Source organism: Hypomesus nipponensis, chromosome 21, assembly GCF_054491055.1.
Source record: "Hypomesus nipponensis isolate SF chromosome 21, ASM5449105v1, whole genome shotgun sequence".
Taxonomy (NCBI): domain Eukaryota; kingdom Metazoa; phylum Chordata; class Actinopteri; order Osmeriformes; family Osmeridae; genus Hypomesus; species Hypomesus nipponensis.
In genome coordinates, this window is record NC_140381.1 from 8,766,741 (window position 1) to 8,794,037 (window position 27,297).

The 27,297-nt window shown below is 44.2% G+C and overlaps 3 protein-coding genes across 5 annotated transcripts in view; 1 reads left to right on the forward strand and 2 right to left on the reverse strand.

Annotated features, from left to right (window-relative positions):
• mast1a (microtubule associated serine/threonine kinase 1a) overlaps positions 1 to 10,480 on the reverse strand; it is a 56,731-nt gene extending 46,251 nt beyond the window's left edge. The window contains exons 1-3 of the mRNA XM_084685965.1: positions 10,474 to 10,480; positions 10,130 to 10,137; positions 9,435 to 9,625 (exon numbers count right to left, since the gene is read on the reverse strand). Coding sequence (XP_084542091.1) covers positions 9,435 to 9,625; positions 10,130 to 10,137; positions 10,474 to 10,480 — 206 coding nt within the window. The remainder of the gene's footprint in view (positions 1 to 9,434; positions 9,626 to 10,129; positions 10,138 to 10,473) is intronic.
• Positions 10,481 to 10,510: 30 nt separating this feature from the next.
• rnaseh2a (ribonuclease H2, subunit A) lies at positions 10,511 to 13,473 on the reverse strand. 3 transcript variants are annotated; one of them, XM_084685054.1, is made up of 9 exons: positions 13,362 to 13,473; positions 12,841 to 12,986; positions 12,683 to 12,754; positions 12,466 to 12,592; positions 12,257 to 12,344; positions 11,901 to 12,038; positions 11,631 to 11,718; positions 11,061 to 11,184; positions 10,511 to 10,840 (listed from the first exon to the last, which is right to left on the reverse strand). In XM_084685054.1, exons 2-9 carry the CDS (start codon positions 12,965 to 12,967, stop codon positions 10,687 to 10,689), a joined length of 918 nt encoding a protein of 305 aa, XP_084541180.1. In that variant the 5' UTR covers positions 12,968 to 12,986; positions 13,362 to 13,473; the 3' UTR covers positions 10,511 to 10,686. The 3 variants fall into 3 exon arrangements, with proteins under 3 accessions (XP_084541180.1, XP_084541181.1, XP_084541179.1); XM_084685055.1 differs by lacking the exon at positions 13,362 to 13,473 and adding an exon at positions 13,220 to 13,355; XM_084685053.1 differs by lacking the exon at positions 13,362 to 13,473 and adding an exon at positions 13,122 to 13,144.
• Positions 13,474 to 16,629: 3,156 nt separating this feature from the next.
• LOC146237794 (NACHT, LRR and PYD domains-containing protein 12-like) lies at positions 16,630 to 25,503 on the forward strand. The gene is made up of 11 exons (XM_084685039.1): positions 16,630 to 16,799; positions 16,999 to 17,063; positions 17,325 to 17,474; positions 17,578 to 17,616; positions 17,926 to 19,711; positions 20,276 to 20,449; positions 20,996 to 21,169; positions 21,407 to 21,577; positions 21,784 to 21,942; positions 22,032 to 22,081; positions 23,098 to 25,503. Exons 1-11 carry the CDS (start codon positions 16,630 to 16,632, stop codon positions 23,658 to 23,660), a joined length of 3,501 nt encoding a protein of 1,166 aa, XP_084541165.1. The 3' UTR covers positions 23,661 to 25,503.
• Positions 25,504 to 27,297: the final 1,794 nt, after the last annotated feature.

The window sequence follows — 27,297 nt, forward strand, 5'->3', positions numbered from 1 at the left end:
GAAATCCACCCTGACTAAATGTCCTTGGAGGGATGGAGAGACGAGGGTTTGAAGGGCAACAAACAGCAGGTGACAGAGAGGAACAAGGACCTCTGGGCTGATGTCATTTCCTTCCCCGCTCATATGGAAATGCATTCTGTTCTCTTCCAATGAATTAATTGTTATCGTGAAAAAACATTTAGAAAGATGGAACACAACATGTTTGAATTGATTGGCTATGTAATGACCAAAATGGTCCTATACTGTGCACATATACGGATGTATATTCTTTACATAAAATAATAATTGCCGTAATAAACAAAAGTTTACTTTACTGCATAGAAAACAGGCAGGATATTTCCTGACTTGAGACTTCAGCAATTTTGACAGAATTCGATGAGTCATCGTAGTGATGCCAAACTGTGAGACACATTTCCTGATTTCCTGATTACGGATAAGAACCCCGTCAGGATGACAGGTCTCCTCCTGTGTCTACACACACACATACACACACATTCGTACACACAGCAGGCACAGTCTGTCAATTTCCGCCTGTGGGTGGGTGGTGGGCAGGTGTGATTGCAGCCATCACATTCAGCTCACCAGGGAATCTTGGCTCTGTTTGTACCAAACACAGTCTCTGTCAAATAACCTATGGAATAACTCATGATCAATATACATTGTGGTATTAATCGACAGGACATGAACAAGTGGAAAGGTTCATTCCAAATGAAATGGCACTGCATATGTGCACGTTCTCAAACTCTCAAACACACTGTTAGGTATTCTTCTTACGTACAACCTCCATGCTATTATTGCAATTACCGGAACAGTTAGTGCCAATCGCTTCTAGAGTTGTCCTCAATCGCCATTGTTCCCTGAGGGGACATGCCACTCACAACTGATTAACATACAACCCTCTCTGCACTCCCACAAAGACACTTGGCAAGGCGTATCCTCGACGAATAATTACCCTAAAAAGAAAAAGAGGGCAGTTTGGAAAAAAAGGACTAGTTTCATTATCGAGCGTGTCCAGACATTTGAATTATTGCCGGGACATTCTCTGTGTTTCCAGAGTGCGACAAGTAGGCTGACAGCTCATTAGGCTAACGTGGATATATATTCCTTGGTTGACACAACGCGATATATTCCAAAGTTTGAACTCAATAGCCTTTAATTCGCCACGTTCAATTAAAAAGGACGGGTGCACACTGTAAGCGTAATGTAAGTGTTAAGACACAACAAAGGACTTCTCCTCGGTATCATCACACTTTCCTACCGTTGCGCAAAACCACCAAGGCTCAACATGGTGGAAAAAGTTAGTAAAAGCACAATAGGGGAGTGGAACAATGCTTGGCAAAGCTGAGCGCATCCTTTGAATTGATCCCGCTTTTATCTCTCCTGTTAAGACTATCGAGAATGGGCAGTTTGCCCAGAAGTGAAACCTGGTCCAGTCTTCCCATTGTCAACTACTGCACATCAAGTGGGTGTGGATCAATACAACCCAGAAAACGGGGTCATCCATCTGAATGAAGACATATCTCTGTACCACGTCTACACAATCATACAGCGATCACAAGAAAGGATTCACCTGGCACGCGTTGAATGCCGTCGCAAACGCCGTCGACGCTTGACCGAGGCGTACGCTTACATGAGTCACGACGACCAATCAAGTGGACTGGAGGGGCGAGCACCGCCACGACCCGCCGGCATCTCTGGCCACGATGACGGACGTGCCCAAACGCCACGCTGTCACTCACCGTGAGGTGCCAGTCACGCTGTGCCGGGGCGGAGGTGCCAGGATGGCTTCATCTGCTGTCTGACAGCCTCTCGATTCGCTCCCAAAACACACCACACCGCACGCACGTGCACACGCGACATCCGCCAGGGCCGGAAGTTTTGGGGAGTCTCCTACGTTTGACACCCGCTGCCCACCGTGTCCCCTGGCAACACATGACCCTGTCCTTGCGTGAACCCCACCCCGACCACCCCTACCCCTCAGACACACGCCCGCACACACACACCTCCACCCACTTCAGTGAAAGCGGAGCCGGCCAAAAGCTTAATAGCCACTTTACTGGGGCCCAGCCCACAGCTGCTGCCCCCTGCCCCCCCCCCCCGCCCCCCCCCACGGTGAGTCCCTGGGTTTATTCAACTTCCCCGAGGGCAGAGAGCTGTTAGGCCACCATTAAGGTTCACTAATGGGCCTGAGGACTGACCCACATCCTCTTCCCTCCCTGTCTGAGTCCTGGATATGGATATCGACGACTTCAATGGGAGGAGGAGGAGGAGGGAGGGGGGGGGGGGGTATGTCATATACTGTACAGTACAAAGGCACATGTGCAGGAAAACACAAAGTATGCAAACACATGAGCTCACCAGCATGCAAACATGCGCATTATAGACACATGTATCATGCATAAACGCACACACACTGTGCAGCAGAAACACATTTTTGCTCCAGCCCAGGGGCTGGTTGAGTATTTCTCAACTTTCTATGCGCTCGTGTTAGTTTCTGTCATGTGTGTGCCTGCATTATGATTTTACTTCCATATTCCACTTTTTTATTATATGTCAGAGGATACAGAATGTTGTAAAACTAAAACGATTTAACACACTCTGCAAAGCAGTCAGTCAAATAGGGTTTGGCTTTAACTGTACAATTAGACACTGCTGCCGCCACATGAATAATACTAGGCTGCCTTAGTCTGTCAAAGTCATTTGTTTGACAGTTACATCCATGACGACCAAAAAATGCAAAGCTAATTTGCTAGCGTCCCTTAACCGTCCATTGAGTGATGTTATAACTGCGTACAACTTAGTTACGTTGTAACGTTGTTGTAACGTTGTTACAACGTGCCTCTTATGAATACCCTTTTATCAGCAGCCCTTCAAATGATGCGTGTTTCTTCCTGTGAGTTACAATCCCACATAACAGTGATTCATGAATGTGTACACAGCACACCTGGTCGATACATTGGCCTGGACAAACTGATACCTCTTACACTGCCTAGCTTGTTTGCTTGCAGCTGCATACTATGAGATTGTAACATAAATTCTGAGGGTTTAGCTGTCTATAAAAGAGCTAGGATATTGCCCCTCCGCCAGTGAAGTTGGAAGTTTCATACTGAATAAACTGATTGGAAATCGTAGTTTTTTACATTTGAGGATATGATTTCCTGTCGTGACATATTTAATGATCTTTTACCAGCCCCTGTCATCTAAGAAGGTGGCCAATAGGCTACAGGGTCATGCAAATTGTTATAGGATATGTCATTAGTTTCTTCGGCTTAGTGGTCTAGACAGGAAATTGCAGCTAAATCAATGCCAGGGTCATTTCATAGAATTTGAATATTTCAACGCAGTACAGGATATATAGTCTATTATCATTAGATTATGCTCGCTATTGTATAAACTGATTTCTGGCATTTGCTAAAAAAAATATTTTGAATTAGAGTGTTTGTAGGGAATTTCTCACCTGCAGTCTCCGTCGTCGAATTATTCCTGAGTCGTCCATGGCGAGAAGTTCTCACAGCTGGGGCGCTCGCTGGGGTGTCACCTTTGGCGGGTCTTGAGGCCCTGTGATTTCTAGGTGACCCGGCATGGGCGTCCCCGCGAGGCTCTGCGGCACGGTGCTATGAACACCGGCACTCTCGTGGCTTCAGTGAAACGGCGCCGTGGAGATTCGGAGCGGTACAGCCCCTCTGCTCTGACTTATTGCTTAACTCAAGCCAAAAGCCATTCCGCCCGACTGACACACTGTAGAAGCCTAGATTAGGCTACTGTTCTGAGAACTGCTGAATAAGCAAGAGTGAAGAGCCCGAGGGCATCGGCGTGTTCTGAATTTATGATACCGAGAAAGTCGAACTCAGAAGAAACAGTTATGCACACATTAACAGTCTGTTTAAATTCATTAAAAACTCTTCTTTTTTTTTGCTCAACAGCTGCAATTGCTTAAAGGCTATTCTGTGTTAAGGTACATGCTGTCAGCTCCTCCATTTGTTTAGCTGTTTAATTGTCCTCTCTTGATGCATTGTCCATTAACTCCACAGACTGGGATTTAAACCAAACCCAAATAACAACACCATGATTAGGCCCTATGTCTGCTTCCAAAATCTCTTGCAAATTCAACGGCATTCGTTGTACATTCTCGTATAGCCTATTATCTGGTTTCGTATAGCCTACCGTAATTCATCCGGTGCTAGATTGTCAAAGCAATATTTCATTCGTTTCTAGCGAGCCCCGATGTTGACACTGTTATAGCTAGCATTGTCCAACCAACACAATTATGGCACGCGCCAGAAGTAAAAGACAAGTCTACCTATGGATGAATGGAAATCCACCTTAGGGTTTGAATACTGCTCTGTGTGTAAACATCTTTTACGCGAATGCGGAATGCGATAGCCTACATAATTTTTGACATCTGTATGATGCGATTTCTCTTACGGACAAGGCAGCAAATTTGGTGTACCATACGCGGTATGTTTTGTTCGCCTTTTCGTTTAATCCCCAGTTACCGTTGGTTGTAGTTGCCATATGGATTTGTCCAGTGTCACTCCTGCAATGTACCACCATCGACGTCTTGATGTTTACCTCGATGAAAGAGCTGTTTAGACTACCTCCTCAGTCCCTCCTATACCTTCGACTTCCTACTAAACAAAACGATATGATGATTAACCCCTGAGCGTCCACGTTTCCCCTTGACTACACATCGTTTTCAGTGTTTTGTATTTCGCATAGTGCTTGATTAATTGGATGATCGAAAAAGGAAAATCGTCGAAATTGTCAGTAGTATAGGGCCACACGTAGGCTATGACAGGCTATGTGCATTTATGTTGTGATTTCATACTAGTATTTCAATGACATATAGCCAGACATCTGATGCAGTATATAGTTTCCACTATATCACATTACATGTTGTGAATGTAACCATGCGCTGGAATGATTTGTAGCCCACATGAATAGGTTAGTATACAGCTTCATTAACACCTGTCACGTTCTGGGTTTCAAGGGAACATTTCACAGCATTTCATCTGCCCCTCCTGTCATCTCTCTCTCTTTCCTCGTTTAATGAATACAGTTCCACGTAGCACCACAGTATACCAAAGAAGGAGAATAGGTTGCTGTGAAACATTAACTATAAACTATGGGCTGCTGTTGAGTATTCTTCTGCATTGTTTTCGTATTGAATGAGGATGTTCCAGTTCCACACAGAGCGTAGGGGTGGGTATGGGGGGTGACAGGCCAAAGTCTATCATTTTCACCCAATGGGTTGTTAGGAGAACGTTCCATTGTTAAACATTGTCAGGCAAAAGATGCACATATCTCCTGTGCCTGCCCACACCCACACACCCACACACACACACACACACAGTAAGAGGGCGGCTGGTCCACATCCAAGTTTATACGGCAGAGAGACAGAGACAGTGAGGGAGTTAGTGGCTTTTAGCATCATTGCCTTGATGGTCTCTTTCTCTCAGTGCAGGTCGGTCTGGCAGGCTTAGTCTGCCTCACATAGGGATTTACTTCTGACAGATTGGTTGGCTGGGGACTTCCCACACACAGCCAAGTCTTTATGTGTCTGGTTCTCTCTATTTCCTTTTCTGTTCTTCCCCCTTCTCTCTCTGGCTTGTTCTGCCCCCCCCCACCACTACACCACTCCTTGACTCTAACTCTCTGTTCTCTGTCTTCTTCACTCTTTCTTTGTTTCTTCTTGTTTTCTTCCTAATATATTTGTTGTCTCTCTCTCTTTATCTCGCCCACGCAGCTTAATCAGAGATGTCGTGTTGACATCATGAACTGTTTTGTGCTGTATGTGGGCCCGAAAAGAATCACATTACAAAAGGCTGTCACCAAACACCAAGAAAGAGGAAGAATGTTCTGGAAAACAACCCATGCAAGCCTATCCAATTCCTCCAGCACATGTAGCCAACACTGTTTCAGTTCAATTATAAATGGAAGGACATCCATTTTACATCTTTTATTGTTCAAGGGAGCTGTTCGCATGCCGAGGAAAACATCACTGAGTTTGATCAAGTGAAAACGAGAGTGGTTGCCCATGCAAACAGTTTGGAGTTAAAGGATGATGTAATTCCCTAAATCATGTATCGAGGGAGGTGACGTCATTTTGAGTGTCCCGAGCCAATAAGCTTGACAGCTTGCCATGCCCTTGGAATATTCAGAGTGTTTTTGCCATCCCACTTCCATCAACAAGAGTTCTTCTCCGAAAGTCCATCTCAGACAGACTCACAAGAGAGCCACGTCAGCCATCATTATTTCATCGGCGGCAGCTGCCTTCCCCTGGGCAGTGTAACTCTGTGTGTGTGTGTGTGTGTGAGAGAGAGAGAGAGAGAGAGAGAGACAGAGAGAGAGAGAGAGAGAGAGAGAGAGAGAGAGAGAGAGAGAGAGAGAGAGAGAAAGAGAGATAATGAGTGTGTCAGGGAGGGCGCACAACACTGGCAAGAAACACAAAACATCGGGTGCTTCCTAAGGGCACGACTATATCTTGTCATCTGAGCTGGAGATGTGTGTCACTGGGTTTTGGCAGTAAGGGGCTAACATGTCCTTTATTTGTGTTCCCTATATTGTGTAGTGTGTATTGCATTGTACTGTGATTTCAGCGTTACGCAAGTACACACACACACACACACACCCTTCTTTCTTTTTCTGCTTCCCTTACCCCCTCACTTGCTCCTTCTCCTTTACCTTCCTGTCTTACTCATCCCCCTGCTTCTCATCCCTGTAGTGGTGTGGAAGTGGGTCACAGACTACAGCACTGCTAAAAGCCGTGGTAGAACACCACAAGACTACAAATCCCAGAGGGGGATCTGCCATCCTCACTGAGGCTAACGAGGGAGGACAGAGAGTGGGAAGGAGTTCAAAAGGAATACTGTGCATCTTCATTGTCTGAAGAGAGCCTCATCTCTTCTCCTTTCCCCACTTTAATTAGTAAGGACATATGGCATACGAGTCCCAGTTATTGTCGCACACTCTCACCTACGTAATTCCATTCCAGAAACGCTGCTCTCTAAAACAGATTTGCATGAGGCCAACCACAACGGCAGACTAAAATACATTACTGTCGCTGTTCTAATGGCTTGCCAATGTTAAGGTAAGGGTTGGGGCTTGAACATTTGCTGAACAGTATGGCAAGCCATTCCCATTCAATGGGAGTTTTTCTGGGAGATTTTCCTTGTCTTCCTTGAGGGTTTAGGTTGGTTGAGGGGCAGTTCTATGGGCGTATGTGAAGCCCTCTGTGACATGCTTGCCTGTAAAAAGGGCTATATACAAATACATTTGATTTGATTCAAACAGCGACCCCTTCTCACAGTTTTTGAAAGGTCGCCGATTTCGGTACAACACCGGCACAAGTCTAACAGTAGGCCACTCCTCACAGCTGTGATTACAATCGCTTGCATAGATTTAGATTTTGGCACACAAAGCGACACCCAGTGGTGACATGCTCTTACTACACTACAACTGAGACCATCTTGAGGATGAGGATAACAAGTATTTCAGAGCTTCGGAGAGGGCCAGCAAAGGTTGACTAATTTGACTCCCATGCACGACACATATAGAAATAGGTTGAACGTTAATTAGGCTGTTGCTGGGATGAGTAACAACTGAGCCTTTTGGCTTGTGTAGAGGGGCGTGATTTGTTCTTCTTGAAACTTGCCTGTCACTAGGCCTTTGTGCTCTTGAGTGATGAACATAAAATATGCACTGTGGTTATGTCCCAAATCAATAAAAACAAAACATACCCATGCCGTTTGACAAAAGCAATCCTGAAAATGCAATACAAAGGAAAAATCGCTGATTAAGACAATCTAATTTGTGTAATGAAATCCAAGAAACGTCTCACATTTAACTGGATCTGTCATAAAGCCTTTCTTTATCTGCCCCGACATGTCTTGACTTGTGCTGCTGTAATCAAGAATGAATTGGATGAACAATTAAAGGTTATCCTGTTATCCAACTCTTACCAAAGCTTGAATTGCCTTCAAACTTGGAACTGCACCGTATGTTAGTGGTCTAACTAGAACGTGCTGAGGAGGCTAATAAACAAATAGGAAATGGAAATTAGCAAGCAGCAGCAGGCCATTCATTTTCTGAAAATTCAGTGTTCCACTGAAAGGCTATGGGCAATTTTACGATTGCAACTTAGAGCGTGTGAAACGCTAAGGACTATGCCATTCTTTGGAAATCTACCGCGTGCCACGGGGATTAGGGTCTCGTTGACCCGTTCTTGCCTAGGTCACTGCGCTATTCTTAGCAAGTAGACGCTGTCCGCGGTGCTGAAAACGCAGCGGATAAATCGACAACCTTTTGGAGGACATGCTTGCTGGCAGCGTTCCCAATTTTTTTTAGGCCTAGCTCTATATCTATTGTGGTTCAGGGGGAATTCTAGGATCAGACCTTAAGGGGTGCTCAGCCCCCAATGAGAATGTGACATGAATACATTGCCTTGCAAAAGTGCTAAACCCCCTTGTTAATAAATCCCTTATTTCACTGGATAACGATAAATTCATGTGTAATTATGCAAAATATTAAATTAATGAAAAAACTAAGGATGTCCCCTTTTTTCATGAACTACCAGCATCAAATGATAACAAACAATAATATATATATTTTTTATTATTATTATTTTTAGGGGTGCTGAGAAGATTGAGTCTAAAATCGCCAATGTTGTGGTCTGTAGTAGGAACATCCTTGGAGTGATTCGAGTTGATAAATTCTAGTTACAGTCCCACTAACCCCAGTGCACCCGAACCGCAAAACCTACAATTGCAGGCTTGCTTATTGGCCTATGGTAGGCTACTTTAAATGCCGTAGCAATAACAGGAAGTCTCTTGGACCTTGTGTGTTTTATGTTACATTTCACTGTCTGCAGTGAACTCCTGCTAGTTTCTTACATTTCTACTGGTCAACGAGCAACGTGACCTTGAAACTGAACCTATCTCCCACGACCTTCCACGTGACCAGTGTTATGTAGCCCAAACAGACACCTCGTGAGCACACTGCGTCTTCCTCTGTTTACTCTGGCCAGGCCTGTGCTTACACACTAGTGTTTGGACCTCCTGTTTGCCTATCCCCTCATCTCTCCATTCATCTGTTCTTTGGCAGTGGCAAGAGTAGGGGATGTTCTAATGGAATTAACAGCCGGGTGTCATTGACGGAAGAAGATCCCAGCTTAGCCCTCACTAGTCATGGCCCATGGTCTATTTACAATCCCCATTGACGCAGTCGGGAAGACGGCTATTACAGGGATTTGACGAGACGAGGCAGGAGGTTATAAAAGGCCGGGGCGAGGGCTCAAGATTCGGAAACGGAGAGCGAGCAGATTGGGAGAGCAGAAGGTGACACGACGGTGAACTCATCCGAGACTTCCAGAACAACCATCCTTCCTCCCCAGACGGTGAGCGCCCAAAGCCGGATAAGAGGATCTCGTCTCCGACCTCCTGGACGCCCAAGCCTCCGAGCCCAGACCCATGAAGCCCATCAACCAGACCGCGACGGCCACAGGCGCCGGGGGAGACCGCCACCGTCGGAGGGTCATGCGAGCGGGCCGTCGAGGGGCCTCGTCCGGGTTCGTGGGGAGCTCCATCGTCATCCTGTCGTCGTTCGCCTTGTCCACCCTGGCGATGAACTGGGGCAAGAAGATACAAGAATCCAGGAATAAGCACAATCACAGCTAGCCAACGTCCACACATGGATTTGCCTTGGGCCCTACAGGGGGTGGCTGCATATTTTTTTTATTATATTCTTTTCTTGTATTCGTCTTCACAAACCACGTCCCCGTGTTTCCGCTGGAGTGTGACAGGGAGAGGAGCCTGCTGGGGATGTGTGGAGGGACTCAGGAAAGACTCGGGCAGGCTTGTCTCTGTCGACACCTCACCGCAGAAAGACTCTTTCAACACATCAGTCTGAGGGGAGCTGGGTTGCCATGTCAACGCAATAGTTACCAAGACGGCGAGCCGCTGTTCGACTGATGCAATGCCAAATGTGTTATAATAATGTATCCCATTAATGAAGAGTAGGCTGTCCAACTTGTGTTTTTGTAAATATGAAAATGTGTTTAATTTGCATTTATTACTCAGGGAAGACAATTGTCTAATCATACTTTAGCTCATAAGAACTTGGACTAATTTACCTTGTAATCTGGGGGAAAACACAATTCCTGGCGTCAAACTGACAAAGAGTTGGGCGGTAAGACAATTGTGTCACTGAACATTTTTGTCTGAACTGCCTTCAAAGTGATTGTACAATGCAAGCGCAAAGTGCTATTTCAGTGCCTGAAGGTGAATGTGTGGCTTAAACAAAGTTTTTAACAAAGTTGCAGGCTATGACAGTGCTGGAAGTGTACAGTATACCTAATTGTACACATTTGTGTATGTTCTGACTTGTCACCACTGGAGGGCGATGTTGGTTTGTGGCAAAGTTGGGCACATCAGCAGTGTTGACGCACAATAAAATCTTTAAAAACAACAGTTTTACCCTGCATGCTGTTTTAACACAACAACCACAAATGTCATAAGAAATACAAACATTTTAATGTTTCTCTTGCATAAAAAAAAGACAACAACAAAGTAATACAAGTCCTTACTCCTCTCGTGTAAGGATATGTTGCCTACTGCACAGCAAAAAGTCCATCTTTTGTGTGTGTGGTATGTGTGTGTGTATGTGTGTGTGTGTCAGTCTATGTGAGTCTCAGAGTGTGTCCAGGCTGTGTAACCTCCTCTCAGTGAAGAAGCGGTGGACCTGGTGGGCCGAGTCTTCCGTCTTGGCGCTGCTGAAGTACGACAGCATGGAGGTGTTGTTCTTACGGGCCGCCGCCTTCTCCCCATCCTCCTCGTCATCGTCCCTGAGGACACACAGACGTTGTGAATCTACACTCTCCTTTCTCAATATTCACTCTGAATCCTCCTTTCAACTAGCAACATTGAAATGATATTTAAATTCTACTAACTCCTACTGTGACTAACCCAAAAGAAAACTCCCAGTTTTCCCCGACTACCGTATCCACACATCCACCTTTTCCCTTGAGCTCCATTCAAACGAGCAAATCTTTATTGTTCCCTCACCAGTGGACAGGGACGGCCTTGCTGTCCAGCAGGGTCTGGGCGGTGCTCCAGCTGAACCTGACAAACTGGGGGTAACCGAACACGGGGTCCAGGTACTTCAACATCCACGCCTTGGTCTTAGGATCTGAGCCACACACACACACACACACACACACCAACAACATTGTACACAGTCGGTATACAGAAGAACTTGGAATTCAAGAGCGTACAACTGTGTGCGATCACTTAAGATCATTTAAAGCTTTTGATCTTTTTTATATATATTATTATTCATTTATAAGATTGCAGATGAGACAGAAGAATGAGTAGCCTAAACAATAACGTTTGTGTGTGTGTGTGTAATGCCCTGCATATAGGGGGTCAGAAGGCTGAGCGGTTAGGGAATCAGGCTATTAATCCGAAGGTTGCCGATTCGATTCCCAGCCGTACAAAATGACGCTGTGTCCTTGGGCAAGGCACTACACCCTACTTGCCTCGGGGGGGAGGATGTCCCTGTATTTAATGTAAGTCGCTCTGGATAAGAGCGTCTGCTAAATGACTACATTTAATGTCTAAATGTAATATACGTACCACCGGGGTAGCCAGAGCCGTAGTCGGTGTCTACGTCCCCCAGGTCTTCGGAGAAGTTCCAGTCCTTCACAGCATGGTCCCTGGCCACCTGCACACCACACACACAGCTTCAGCCTTCCACCACGTCATGGAAACAGGTCTTCAAACCCGTCACGAGGGGTGTGAGGGTGGACCAATGAGACAGGACACACACACACACGTTCAAATACACACACACCGACCCCCAAACCCGCACACACTCAAGTACACGCGTGCGCGCCGACCTCTGACCTTGGCGCAGATGCTGGCTGCGCTAACGATGGGGAAGAGAGAGTCGGCCTTGGGGCGCACGGTCACCTCCACCCCGGGGAAGCGCTGGGACAGCTTGTCCTGGTACTTCTCCGCGGGGCCCACCGTGTCCACAAACACCTGGGGGGGGGGGGGGGGGGCACAGGACGAGAGGGTCAGACGGACGAGAAGACGATGAAAGGGACGAGCACAGGAAGTAGACGAACGCAAGGGGCGAGCAAGGGAACAGACAATGGAGCGGTGTGCTCAGAAAGTAAATGTGCAGAGAGAGTGTTTGCATGTGGCGGTTTGCCACGCAGGGCCTTGGGCCTGGCCACGGGAAATAGTTGGTATCACACCTCTTTGAGCTGCACGCCGTTGTCCAGGGCAAACTGGACAAGACCAATGGCCGCATCGTGCGAAAGAGCATTCAAGTTGTATTTTGCCCTGTGGAAACATGGCATGTCAGAAGTAAATTTGCTTATGACAGATCGAGAGAGAGAGAGAGAGAGAGAGAGAGAGAGAGAGAGAGAGAGAGAGAGAGAGAGAGAGAGAGAGGAGAGACTACCTCTGCAGCATGCTGTTGGAAATTGTGTTGGCTGAGAGGATTTGTAGAGCCCAGCCCACGAAGCTTTTGGCCTCGTCCACCTTACTGAAGAGGTGCTCTCTCTCTGCTTCTGTCAACGTCTTCGAGTCTAGGGGAGAGAGGCACACACACAAATGTCAACATAAGCACATTGTTGACATCATTAGAATGAGTCCTTTAGTGGTCAGGAAACACTAACCGGCTACTTTCAAGTCCTTCAGGTCCTCCTTCTTGGAGACTGGGCAGAAGCAGATGCCGTAGACCATGGGGCCTAGATCAACAACAACATGGGTGTTCAGTGCATTGACCAGAAAGTGACTCATCACTATCAAACAACGGCAGATAGTGTGATCTTACCCAACACTGGACCCCTGCCCGCTTCATCGATGCCCAGGCAGCAGTCTTCTGTCTTACACACGTCAGGTATGGCCGAGGCCAGGCGACAGCTGACCGAGTTATCTGCCTCATAGTCGCTGAGGTCCATGGCTGTTTCTGTGTTGTATCTTAAAGTTTAAAACGCCAGTGTAAAACACGAGGGAACATGAATCTGTGATAACGATGTACAGTGAAGTGACAAATCTGCCACAACAATAGCCAGCTAACTATCAAACTAGCGTATACTTGTGTCAGTCACTTACGTGGAAATAGTAGCTTCACATCTTGCTAGCATGCTAACAAGTGACCTAACTAGCTAGCGTTAACTACAATACTATCTTGTGTCTGTGCTTAGACATACCTAGGCTAGGTAGTTACGGAAGAGTTTGAGGAAGAAATTGATCGTGAGCTTTTAGTTTAGTTGTGTTAGATGCAAACACATTTTCCTTGACTGTTGTGTAAATGTATTTCAAGCCCCCAGTAAAACAGACAGTCTTTCTTACCCGGTGTGTTGTTCTGGTTGTTGACACCAGAAATGCTCAGATTTGGCGCGCTGAATCTGACGTATCACTACCGTGGCTCCAGTACGTCTTTCATGGGAAATGTAGTTGTAGGCTACTGCATAAAACTGCGTTGCTCACGTATGTTAATGTGCCTTTGAAGAATGGTATGCAACAAAGTTCTCCCTTTCTAAACCTTTATTTTAGCAGCTCATTAACAAAATATTCATCATATTATATCCTTTTAGTATTTTGCCCCTCCAGGAGGGGCATCAGTAGCAACCTTGGCGCACCTTCCAACTGCATAGCCTACATTCAACCCTTCTGATCTGACCATCCACCATTCCAGACAAATAAAATATGAAAAAAATATTGCAAAAATCTTAAAAAGCCACGTTCTATTGTTAGACTATATTGTTTGCTGCAATGTATCACACTTGTTAAATTCTGCTGTTGTTCAATATACCTTCATGACAAATGTAACTTCTTAAAGGTAACTTCTTCTTAAATCTGGGCTTTCGGTACATTTTGGAAACAGTCTTTTAAGACTATTAATGATTAACAACGTTTTTTAAGTTATCTACAGCAATTGCAATGTTTTGGTTCACAAGCCTTTTATCAGCACAGTAATCCATGAATTGAAAGTAAGTCGATTTTTATGTCTTTACCTTGTAGATGTCTTAAAAACGTTGTCATGACAGATGACTGATTTTTGAAATCCATTGTTTTATGGTGTGACCGCAGTAATGTGCAGTACGATGCCTCCTTGCATCCAATGCTGAAGAGGCACACAAGCTCCACTAAACATGCAGCCCAGCTCCTCTAAACAGCTGTAGTGACGGCCTACCTGAATATAGACTACAGACAGCAAACATTTCCTTTTGGCGTTTTTTGGTTTGAGACAGAGGTTATCTACCAATTATGACCAGTTACCTACTTACACACATGTTCCATCATGTGTGTACGCCTGGTTCCACTTACATTTTGGCATACACTGTTTTGAACTAAAGTCTACAAAAAAAAGAACATAATTAATCAACGTCTGCTTTTGTAAAATATTTACATCAGATAATAACATAATTGGCAAATACATTGAGATTCAATATCAACCTCCAGGTGAACGGGCATCAGAATATGGGGGGGGTGGAGCCTCCTCGTTGCGTGTCGGACGGTTCACGCCTCCGCATCGGCCATTATCAGGGGATAATGTACACCTCGTCGGGCATTATCCCTTACTTATTGTTCCACAACAAAGTTGATGAAAATGTCAGGGCCTGCTTTAGAATATATTTGGAACAATCTCACTGCCTTTCTCACTATCTGAATTTAAAGATACTAATAGCAAAAATAACAAAAATGCAAGAACAGAGTTTGCTTTTTGAGTTATTTTTTTAGGCCCCATCTTTCAGGACTGTGGAAAAACATAAATTGAAATGTGATCGATGAATAGCGAACTGTGTTGTGCCTACGCTGTAAAGATGTGAGACATCGAACAAATTAAACAACAGATGTGGCCTAGGTCTACCTGCTCCTGGGACCCGGTACTAGTTTCAGGACTGGATAAAACCAGAAAATGAAAAGATTTGACAAACATTATCATCTGGTGATTCATATACTTGTGTAGTTTTAAACTTTAAAAGTAGTTGGAGCCAAGACAGAAATGCCAGTGAAAGTTCAATGAATGAAACATCTGGGATGAGATATTTTGTCACAATCTCTCTTGTTTCTTTCTGCCTCCTCACCTTACCCAGCATCATCAGCAGGCTGGGTGACAGGCCCACTCATACGTCATGGAACAGGATTATCCAGTTTTCCTCAGATGTACCGCTTCTCTCACTGTCCTCCTCCTCCCTCCCCTCCACCCCCAAGCACACTGTGGGTTAGATGTATTTCCTTGTTCTCAGTGTGTCGATTGATGAAATAACCTGGCATCAGCAGCAGAGAGGTAAGAAACTATACTGCATGAATTAAATACACATGACACATTATACACATCATAAACATTAGATTCTCTAAGATCAGACACATTTCATACACACAGATGCATTATTAAATCCGGGAACTTTATATACTTACATAACAACACAACATAGATACGATAAATGCACTGTTGTGTGTTGTTGTTATGGTGACATCGTCATAAAGATGTTATTACAGTGGTGGTTGGATGTTGACCAAGAGACTGAGGCTTTAAGTTTAGCACTTGTTGGCAAGTACAGAATGAAAAGGCTAACAGGGCCTTGTCTTCTCTAGACGTGCATTACTGGCGTATGCCATCATTACTTATGTTCATTTTTACAAGGCCTAGCCTACTTTATTTTGGTATTCAAAGTTCAAGCAACAAAAAAACTATTTCTCTAAGAACAAACTGTGCAAGTCTGGTTATCGGTTCTCTTTCGGAGCTCTGGAGGTGCCCACATCTCAAGGTCCACCACTGGACATTTTGAACCCAGAGAATTTCTGTAAATACAAATGTTTTTACATGAGAACTGTTCTGAACTGTGTTCTATCTCAATCGTCAAAAGGGTGAACACAGCCTTACCTACCATACATCATACCATTCTGAACAAACATTCTTACATTTTGACTCATTAAACCTCATGCAAAACATCTAATGAACATAGGTATAATCACAGGGTAAATCATGTTATTTCTCATCAGGTTTAACTAGAGAAGTCTTTGTATTTTATGATCTCTTTAATCTTTAGCGCTGATATTACTGACATTATAGCCTTGCAACAGACCATCTTTGGCACTCTGTTGGATCAGTGGAAGATACATTTAGATTAGATCTATACTGTGCATCACATGGTTAAAGAATGCACCTTGAAACCGTGTTCAGCCTGCAGTGGGTCCTTATCAGTTAAAACCAGTTCCGGCATATGCATACCTGTTTGCTTACAGTACTGTCTTGTCATCTCTCAACAGGTAGACTGACAATACTTCTAGTAATGTGTGGGACGATTCCAGTCCAGCTGCATGGTTGAATGATTTACACGTGGAACACAGTAAGGACAGTGTATGGACAGTTGTGATAAACAAGTAGACATGACTCTCATACAAGAGTATGAAAGGAGAATGTGTTATGGTGCATTTAGTCAATGAAACATTGTAAATAGTCCAATCAGATTCTATATTGACTCCCCCAAAAGGAGTCAAAGGAGTCAAAGGAGACACTAGGATTTAGGACTGGAGACTGAGAATTTCACAGCAATGTTTTACTGTTGTACTTTTTAACATTGTCTGAAGTAAGGAAAACATAAGTGAATTCATGGAGACCGAAGGGAAGGTAGAAGCGAGGGAGACAAAACGGAAGAGGACAGAGAAGAACCGGAAACGTCCGGAAGAGGATGAGAAGAGAGAAAAGGTGCCAAATCCATTCGTTGACAAGAAAGAAGAGGACAACCATGAAGAACCATGTTGTTCCCAGAGTGTCTCGAGGTCAGATATAAATAGTTAACCTTGCTTGTGTGTTGTCATGCCAGGGTGTGGGCATAGGGGCCAGTGTCATTTTGTTCCTGGATACTGTTCATAACGTTTGTAATGAGATGTGTGTGCGAGCGTGTGTTTGTGTGAAAGATGGAAAGCAAAAGAAACAAGAGAAACTAACTCCAAATTAGTTTTGGTTTTCTTTTCTCAGTCTCTCCACCTCTTGGGATAGTCTGAGGTACTTTTCTGAGACTAAGAGGAAATGTGCAGACAGAGGTAAGCTATCTTTACTGAATTGGAATAATATACATGTTTACTGGGTACAACTTTATTGAGTTGGTTTAAGTGGGGGTCCAAATATGTGTCTTTTGTTTGGGTTCAGAAAAGGATTAGTCTTTTCCTCTCCTCCATCAATCATATCTATGGCCCACATTTAATCACAAAACTGGACAAAAAGGAATGTAATACATTGTTCTAAAGCGACGATTAAGGTATAATATCATATCCAGTTGAAAAAGTAAAGCCTTTTATGGATAGATTTGACAGCATGCAACATGGGGCGTCAGAGAGCGGCTCCTCCGTCCTCCATCACAGCCAGTGGTGGGAGCATCGTCATCTCCCCCAGCTTTATCAACTCCAGTGTTCAGAATGTTAACATCAAGCTTCCTCCTGGGGTTCAGACAAAAGGTAACATCTCCTTATCCTTGCATAAACACAGCTGAATTGATTAGTTGTGCACTAATTATGCATTTGTTGAACTTATTTGTTGTTTTTATGCTTTGTTCTGCAGACATTATTTGCCAGGCAGCACAATGTGGTGACACAAAACCAGGGTAAGATTGACTATGAGAAACAACTGTAAGGAATACAGGAAACCATATAGTACATCGTTTTGTGAGGTGAATAATTGGAAACCTGCTGACAGTTTCTGTTTCTCTTTGTCTTTTGTTCTGCAGTGAGTCAAATTCTCCATGAACAACAACAGCCTCCAGTCAGGACTAGGACTGGTCTAAGACAACCTCTTGATCTAATGGTAGACTGGTTGGCTCAACAGCTTGAACATTTATAAATAATAATATAGTAATAACACAGTGGATAAGTAATAATTAGCTTGTATATATTCTGTTATTCCTCCTTGCAGCAATTGACACGTTCAAAGACAAGAATAAAGCTCGTCTGAGGAAGGAGTTTGTTGAGACGTCGGAGGGAACTGAACATGAGAAAATTCCTCTCAATAGCATCTTCACCCCACTATATGTCACTGAAGGGGAGAGTGAAGGCGTCAACAAAGAACACGAGATCATGCACATTAAATATCCATCCTCTGGGAAACAATTTTCAGACAAGCCCATCCAGTGTAATGACATCTTCAAAGCCCAACCTGACCAAGTGAAAGAGATCCTGACTGTGCTGATGAAGGGCATCGCTGGTATCGGAAAAACTGTCTCAGTGCAAAAGTTCATCCTAGACTGGGCAGAAGGGAAAGCCAATCAGGATGTAGATTTCATCTTTGTGCTTCCATTCCGAGAGCTGAATTTGATCAAAGGTGACCGCAGTCTTTATGGTCTTCTGAATGAATTTCACCCGGAGCTTAAAGAGATAGAAGACATGCAGATCTTTGAGTCCCACAAAGTGCTATTTATCTTTGATGGTCTTGATGAAACCAGATTACCACTGGATTTCCCACACAATGAGAGAGTATCTGATGTTACAACGACATCTCCAGTTGATGTTCTGCTGACCAACATCCTGAAGAAGAATCTTCTTCCCTCTGCTCTCATCTGGATAACCTCCAGACCTGCAGCCACCAGTCAGATCCCTCGCAGAATTGTCAACATCAACCTGGTGACCGAGGTCAGAGGGTTTACAGAAGAACAGAAGAATGAGTACTTCATGAAGAGATTCTATGACAACGAGGAGCTGGCTAAAAGAATCATCTCACACATCAAGAAGACAAGAAGCCTCCACATCATGTGTTATATTCCTGTTATGTGTTGGATTTCGGCCAAGGTTCTCGAACACATGTTGAGTGAAAACGAGAGTGGAAATATCCCCACAAGTCTCACTGAGATGTATATTCACTTCCTGATCACTCAAACAAATCTGGCAAAAGAAAAGTATCAGGGGGAATCAATCATGGATGAAGAGAAGATTTTGGAATTAAGTAAAGACCTGATGCTGAAGTTAGGGAAGCTAGCATTTGACCAGCTAATGAAGGGGAGTCTTATATTCTATGAGGAAGACCTGAAAAAGTGTGGCATTGATGTCAACGAAGCTGCAGTGAAGTGTGGACTGTGCACCGAAATCCTGAAGGTAGAGCGAGGCCTTTATAGGAAGAAGGTGTACTGCTTTGTGCACCTGAGCTTTCAGGAGTTCCTTGCCGCTCTCTATGTGTACTACTGCTGTGTGAGCAAGAACATCAGTGCACTGGAGTCTCTCCTGGAAAATGAGTCCTCAGAGCAACCCTTGCACGAGTTGCTGAAGAGAGTCGTGGATAAAGCTCTGCAGAGTAAGAATGGACACCTGGACCTTTTCCTCCGCTTTCTCCTTGGCATCTCACTGGAGTCCAACTTGACTCTCTTGCAAGGCCTTCTGCCACCGATCGAGAACTCTGAGACTGTCGAGGAGATGAGGAAATACTTGAGGAGGCCAGACGTGCCGAACATCTTACCAGAGAGGCACGTCAATCTCTTCCTCTGCTTGACTGAGATGAAAGACGGCACCGTAAATGAAGACATTCACAATTTCCTCTTGTCGCGAGATCGTGACACAAATGCGCTCTCCGGGGATCACTGCTCAGCACTGGCCAACGCACTTTTAATGTCGCCAGGCATTCTGGATGAGATGGATCCAAGGAAATACAACATCGAGTACTACTATTATGACAGACTCATGCCAGCTGTAGCGAAATGCAAAAAGGCCCTGTACGTATTCATCTCAAACTCACACATACAGTATCATATTAATACAGTAAGAGTGACTGTGTCCAAATGTTGAGTTCATGCATTGTTAACTAATATAACTGCCTATGGCTTCTGGTATACAGAAACCATTTGTACATGTATTACTAATGTTGCCTTTTGGAGTAAAATATTTGAATCTCAACAAGTTTACTAGATTATTCAAGGTTGTGCCTCTCCTAGTGAGATTGAAAAGTTAGTATAGTGGAGTCAACATACTGTACTGTACTGAAATTGCTCTATGGTTGGTGACCTATAAATAAGACGATAAGAAGATAAGAGGTTTTATTGGAACGTAATTATTGCCCTCTGGAATGAAAAATGCAAAGGGATGGATTTCGTAATTCTATTCCATCTACTGAATGCATGTAAAGTAATCCTAATTTTACCAAGATGAAATGACAATGAATGTTGTGTCAGTATTCAATTTGCGTTTTGAAAGTCTTGAAAGATATGAAAATCTAGAGTCAATATAATTAGTCACTACACCGAACTGCAGCTCATGAAGGACATGTTCTTTTTCTACAGGCTGAGTGATATGAAACCCAGCCACGAGGACTGGGTATCACTGGCCTCCTCCCTCCAGTCACCAGACTGTCCTCTGAGAGAGCTGGACCTCAGAGACATTAGGCTGTCCGGTGATGACCTGAGTGTTGTGTTCTCTGTCTTGGAGGGTCCACTTTGTAAACTGGAAACACTGAGGTCAGTATCTTTTGAGTGTTGACATGATGATAACCCAAAGACTAACACATTTTTGACCGTTTACGACGGTCTCAAACTCGGACGTGTTGTACGTCGCAAATAAATTGATTTCAGATGAAATTTTGACTAATGACCAAATTACTTTGACTGTATGAAACCAATTCAACGATACCAGTCAGAACTAAGATAGTACTGTTCTCTGAAAACACACATTACATAGCCTAAAGTATTGGTAGAATTTTGAAATCACTAGCTAGAAGTACACTTTTAAATGTGAAGTTTACTTTTTATATATAATATGTTGGGGGGGGGGTTGTTTAAGTAAGCTATACACATTCATGAAATAAACAAAATACGATATTTTATTAAAGGCACACATTATGTTTGTCTGAAGTCATGAATGAACTGAAATCAGTTATGACATTAACTGGCCTAAACGTTTTTTTTTTATTATTACCTGGAAGGTACTGTACACTACTGTTTTACATACCTGGTGCCTTGTTGTATGGAATACATGCTATATAATTTTTTTATTTACTTCTATAGACTGACTGCCATGGACATTAGTAAAAAGGACTATGCATCACTGGCCTCCTCCTTCCAGTCACCAAACTGTCCTCTGAGAAAACTGCACCTTGCGGGGATTAAGCTATCTGCGGATGACCTGAGTGCTGTCTATGATGCCCTGAGAAGTCCACTCTGTAAACTGTTGATACTGAGGTCAGTGGCTTTCGGCGATGACAACCCAAACACTAACACTTCAACACTTTAAGCCGAGACTGTCACCTTTCTTCATCATCTTCTACTTACTGAACTTTGGTCGGGCCACACAGTTTAATAATCACTGGTCTATAAATGTAATTTTTAAACGACATCTATGACTGGAGTACAACATACTTTCATGATCACACTTTTCCGTTCATCATCACATGCATTGCTCTGTCATCTACTTCTAAGGCTGAAAAGGTGCTTCCTGACCGAGGACAGTTGTGGGATGTTGGCTTCAGCCCTCAGCTCAAACTGTCACCTAAAAGAGTTGGACCTGCGTCACAGTGAACTGTCGAATTCAGGGGTGAAGATACTCTCTGATGGACTGAGGAGTCCACACTGTAAACTGGAGGTACTGAGGTGAGTGATCAGACACACTTAACCAATGAAAGACACGCATTGTGCTGTTTAATGCCAAAAATCCATTCATTTGGTTACTATGAATAAGTCATGGCTCATGTTACTTAGATAGCTTTCTTTTTTATGACAATTCCAAAAATGTACTCTGGTCTATCACTCAGAACGCAAAAGGGCTCTTGTAACATCCTGATGTCTTCCCTCTGCAGGCTGGCATTCTGTAGAGTCACAGAGGAAGGCTGCGCTTATCTGGCTTCAGCTCTCAGCTCAAACTGCCACCTGAGGGAGTTGGATCTGAGCTACAATCACCCAGGAAACACAGGCGTTAATCTGCTCTCAGATCCACGCTGTAGACTGGAGAAACTTAAGTTAGTATTCGAGTGGTACATTTCTTTCCGTGTGCGTGTGTGTCAGTGTATAGGCTGTGTCTCACTCTGTGTTCCACTGTCCCTCACAGCGTGGACCACAATGACGAGATCTGGGTGAAACCACAGATGCTTAAGAAGTGTAAGTGTCAGAAATATGAACCTATCAAGCATTGCACAGTCAGTCGGTGAAGGAGTTTAAGAAAGTTTATTGCTTGCGGCCGGCCCACAAGGAGACAAAAACATCACACGCCATTGTGCTACAAAGTTTGTCTGCTAGCATGTTGCGCTAGCTAGCTATTTAAGCAGAACCGCTCTTTACAGTCATTGGTTAAGACAAAGGCATGCAAATGTTCCATTGCTCTTCTTCATTGGCTCCTTGCATAGACCTGGCGCAGGCGTGTGTGCGTGCGTGTTAGAGTGCGTGCGTGTTTACGACATCAACCCTGATTGAAACACAACAGGATCTCCTGATGTCGTAAAAGCTCCTTCACAAAAGGTGTCAACAAATGGTCACCAGACCTAGAGTCTCCATCTATAGTCTTTGTCACACAGCATCTCATTAAAACCAACAAACCCCCCTCTTCTTAGTCCTCAGCCCCAAGATAAGGGTCTTGAATGTTTACTCACAGCTCAGATTTGGGGTTAGGCCTTTCTTTGCACCCAAGTAATAATGAACACAGACTCATTCTTATACAGGATAAATATGTTACATCTTCAATTTTTCCAACAGTAAGTGTTGATTTGAAGATTTGTTCCCGAATATACAAAGTAAGAGAGACTCGCATGACATCGCACTTTTATTTGACGTGTGTTTGTGTAAGGCTAATCATCACACATCCATCCATACAGTCCTTCAATCCCCCTCGCAGAGGCAGTTCAACTCTAACAGGTTCCACTGTGCTGCTTGTCAGTAATGCTTTCATCCTCACTTGCCTCCTCACTGAGCTCAGTCCTCATCACTGAGCTCCTATGACTTAAAATCACAGTTGACCACCTCAGGGAAAGTATTTTTCACTTACTCACTGACAAGCCAGAGATGCAAAGATGCGTGCGACCCGAAAACAGTTACAAGAGGGAGTTGAACCTATCGAACTTGGTTACGTCCAGACACAGACACACAGGGTATGATCCAGTCTTTTCTCTTTGCCTCTGTAGATACCTGTGATCTAACGCTGAACCCAAACACAGCTACCAGACACCTTTCTTTGTCAGAGAACAACAGAAAGGTGGAGTATGTGGAGGACCAGCCATATCCTGACCACCCAGAGGGGTTGGATGAAGAAGCTGAGGATCGGGTGCTGTGTAGAGAAGTCCTGACTGGGCGCCATTACTGGGAGGTGGAGATGGAAGGGAAGAACTTTTCGGCCATGATAGGAGTGACATACGAAAGCATCAAGACAAAAGGGAATTATACTTCTGTTGGACAAAATGATGCATCCTGGGGCCTTTTCTGTGGACAGAACCCGTCTGTCTGGCACAATAATGAGCAGACTGCCATACCTGACTGGTTACCTCTACCCATCAGAGTAGGAGTTTATCTGGACTGGCCAGCTGGCATTCTGTCCTTCTACAGCATCTCCTCTGACACACTGACCCGTCTGTACACATTCCACACCACATTCACAGAGCCCCTTCAGCCAGTGTTTGGGTTAGATGATGATACCTCAGTGACCCTGTGTCCGGTAGAGTACAATGGCTTGAAAGTGCCACAAGAGTGACGATGCTTTCTGGACCCTCATCTTGAAGATAGCGCGGCACTGTTGATGAGCGGATATTGCCCGTATTGCTTTTGGAACTGGGGCCCTAGGTTCTGGATCTGTGGTCTGGTTCTAGGGTCTGGTCCTAGGTTCTGGTTCTGTGGTCTGGTTCTAGGGTCTGGTCCTAGGTTCTGATTCTGTGGTCTGGTTCTAGGTTCTGGTGCTGTGATCTGGTTCTAGGGTCTGGTCCCAGGCTCCAGTAGGCAGTAGCCTAGCCAAGGAGTGACAGAAGCTGATCATTCATCTGGCAAAAGGTTGTAGTTCTTCAGGACCTGAATGAATGATATCTCCTTCTTCTGCCTTGTGGGTTTGGGCTGGGGAAGCCCGGCCGGAACCCGAGAGACGTCACTATTCCTCCTGAAGCCAGCAGGGGCAGCCAGACCTCCAGCCCGGATGGGAACCAGGGGCTTCAGGTAACCCTTGGCCCGTCGGTCCGCCGTGGTCGGCCTTTTGGGGCGGACATCAGGGGGTGGAGGCCGAGGCCGAAAGACCAGAGGGGCAAGAGCTGGGGCTCTGGTGCAGGAGGCTTTCACGAGGGCCTCGTTGACCCCTCCACTCTCCAGCAGCAGGCTGGAACGCCTGGGTGGAACACCAGTGAGCCTTTGTCCAAACTGGTTCAGGTTCAGGCTGGGGAATCGACTCATCTGCATGGAGGAAACAATGGTTTATTCCTGTAATCTTGAGAATGTACATGTAGTTTCTTCACTCAAAAAAAAAAAAAAACTTAAAACTAAAACTACTCACCTTCAACAAAAAGTTAGTTTTTCTTGTTTTACTGTAGATCTTAATAATTCATAAACAAAAGTATGAATGAGGCTAATAAGTTAATAAATATAAACTTGCAGAAACAATATAAAATATGTATTTGTCTGAATATAATAACAACCTAATCACTGTAGAATTGTAATCGCAAATGATCCAAACTTTGTAATACTTGACGTTACATCAATGTGCGCATTGTGACGCAATGCATCAACCGCGTTCAGTTGATGAAAATTGTGGGGAAAGACATGCGATGGAATCTGCATAGCAACATACATAGCAACCAGACTGCTTTAGAATTTATTTGGAACAATATCACCTTTTTTTTTTACTTTCTGAATTTAAAGATTAATTACTAATAGGTGTGTTGTTTGTGTATCAAGAATGAGACTTGGTCTGCTTTAAAGTTCAACATGGGCATGTGCTCATGACTTTATTATCTGCCGCTCTCACATCATCTACCGGTTCTTCTTCTAGCACCCCTAAGGTCCTACCACTGGATAGCCCCCTCTACTGGTCACATCCAGTATTACATTGCATATCAACACAATAGGTGCGTTCGACTTCATGCAGCGCCGGCGTCGCCTGCTGCCCGGTTGACTTGAAGCAGCCAATGGCATTCTCAGCTTCAAGGCAGCCGGCTGCAGACGGCTGTCGGCGCTGTATGAAGTCGAACTTACCTATTGTTTGTCAGTAGGCTAAGGGGCAGTAAGTTTGAGTCCTTTTAACGTGTCTTAAGAATGTTTGTATGTTAGTCACCAAGCAATCATGCAAGACTATATGCGAGTAAATGTTGTGTTGCGTGGGTTTGTTTGTAGCCGGTGCTGATTACAGTGATTATTGTCTTTCTGTGTTTTGGGTTGGCCAATGTGTTTGCCTATAATGATTAAATATTAATTATGTATGGTTGCTATGTGCTGTCTTCTTGCCTTGTCTTATTTCGAATTGTTTATGTTTTGTAGATATGGTTTATGTCACCGTTTCCTGGAGCTGTCAAACGCTTTGGTTGAATAACCAACCTACTACTGAGCATTATAATAAAATCTAGGCCTATATATAAACTCATTCTCAGTGCCTCTTTGGTGAGGGGAACCTGGGTGTACTAGGCACTAATAACAAAAATGCACATTTGCGGTGTATGGCGGCTCCTTTGCGACCTCCATAAGCCTCCGAGAGCTGAGTCAGGGCACAATCATTGGTATGACGCGCTTGAATAAGTCAGTTCCACTCCGGGATATGCGTTCGAGTCTTTATTGTCCGTTTGAATCAAAAATAAAACAACTCAAAACAAAATCCATTTGCATGAAAAATACTGCGAAAACTACGGTCAACAAAAAATGCGAAACCTCTCTCTCACCATGCAGGTGCACAGGTGTTTAAATAGGCTACTGATTGTCCGACCAACCCCCGAGTGGAGGAGAGAGGAAGAGGAGAGTGGAGGAGAGGAGGAGAGAGGAAGAGGAGAGTGGAGGAGAAGAGGAGGAAGAGAGAGGAGGAGAGAAGAGAGGAAGAGGAGGCGAGTGGAGGAGGAGAGAGGAAGAGGAGAGAGGAGGAAAGGAGGAAGCAAGTGGAGGAGGAGAGAGGAGGAGTGTTAAACTGGGAATGGACACATATTTTATAAATACCAACAGGCTGCTTTATTGTGTCAAATCTTCAGAAGATGAATAAAGAACAAGTACAAAATACCCACATGAAGAAATTCTTCTGAAGATTCAAAATATGTTTCATAATTGTTAAAATACATAAAATATTTCCATGCCCTCAAAGGCAGGCTGTAATGCTAGTCATTTTCTTGTTTCAGAAAATGAAAGTCACAGAAACCTGTTCGGCCAGCATTGTTGTATTGTATTGTTTGGTGGCAAAGGATTGTGAACCTGTCAGATAATCAATCACCTTCTCACCTGTCCTCCCTGACCTACATGTAACCCCTTCCTATCCTCCAGATTCCCTCTGTTCTATGCTATTCAAGGTCACATGAGACGTTTCAATGTATTAGCGGATTAGATGACTTGACAGTTCCTGTAAATGAGAGACATTCATACAATAAGAATGCAGGCAGGCAGGCCTGGACTGGTAATCAGGCATACCGGACAAAAGCCCGGTGGGCCGACGCATTTGGGGACGATATCTTGAATATGTATATAAATCTTTATAATATATTAATATATATATATATATGTATATATATATATATATATATATATATATATATTTATATTATAGCAGGTCAAGGGGTGCGGGGTTTCCACAATCTCAAGCTGAACAAAAACCTTGGAGCACACACAGTCCAATTTTCATGCACCAGCCTCTTTAATTTGTCACATACACCATTTTATAAGCAACTCACAACCAATAACCTCTCAATGAGACACAGCTTGTCTTGTTGAAGGAGGAAGTCCCTACATGGCTCGGGGGTGGATCCCAGGGGCTGCCAGATACCTGCCCTCAACCACCACTCCCCTCACCTCTCCCTGCCATCTGCCACAATATATATTTTTATAAACTTAAAATTGTCAAACGACTGGCCCATAAAGCAGGGACAGCGGCCCATTGGTTCATTTTCCAAACTGACACTGGTCTGGACCAGTTTCTTGTGTCAGATGCAGTGGCTCAGAGACAAAAATCTGTGGATTAAGATGGAGAAACAAAAGTGCAAGGGCAAGGGGGATGCAGAGAAGTTGCGGGCCAAAAAAAGTAAAAGTCTTTAAAAAAGAGGTTGATGCCTCAACATGTGCAAACATTACAGACATGTTTAGTGCTGTAGCTTCAGTTTCTAAGCCTACAACACCTGACATTTTGCAAAGACAGGTACCCATAGAACATGGAGGACAGGTGA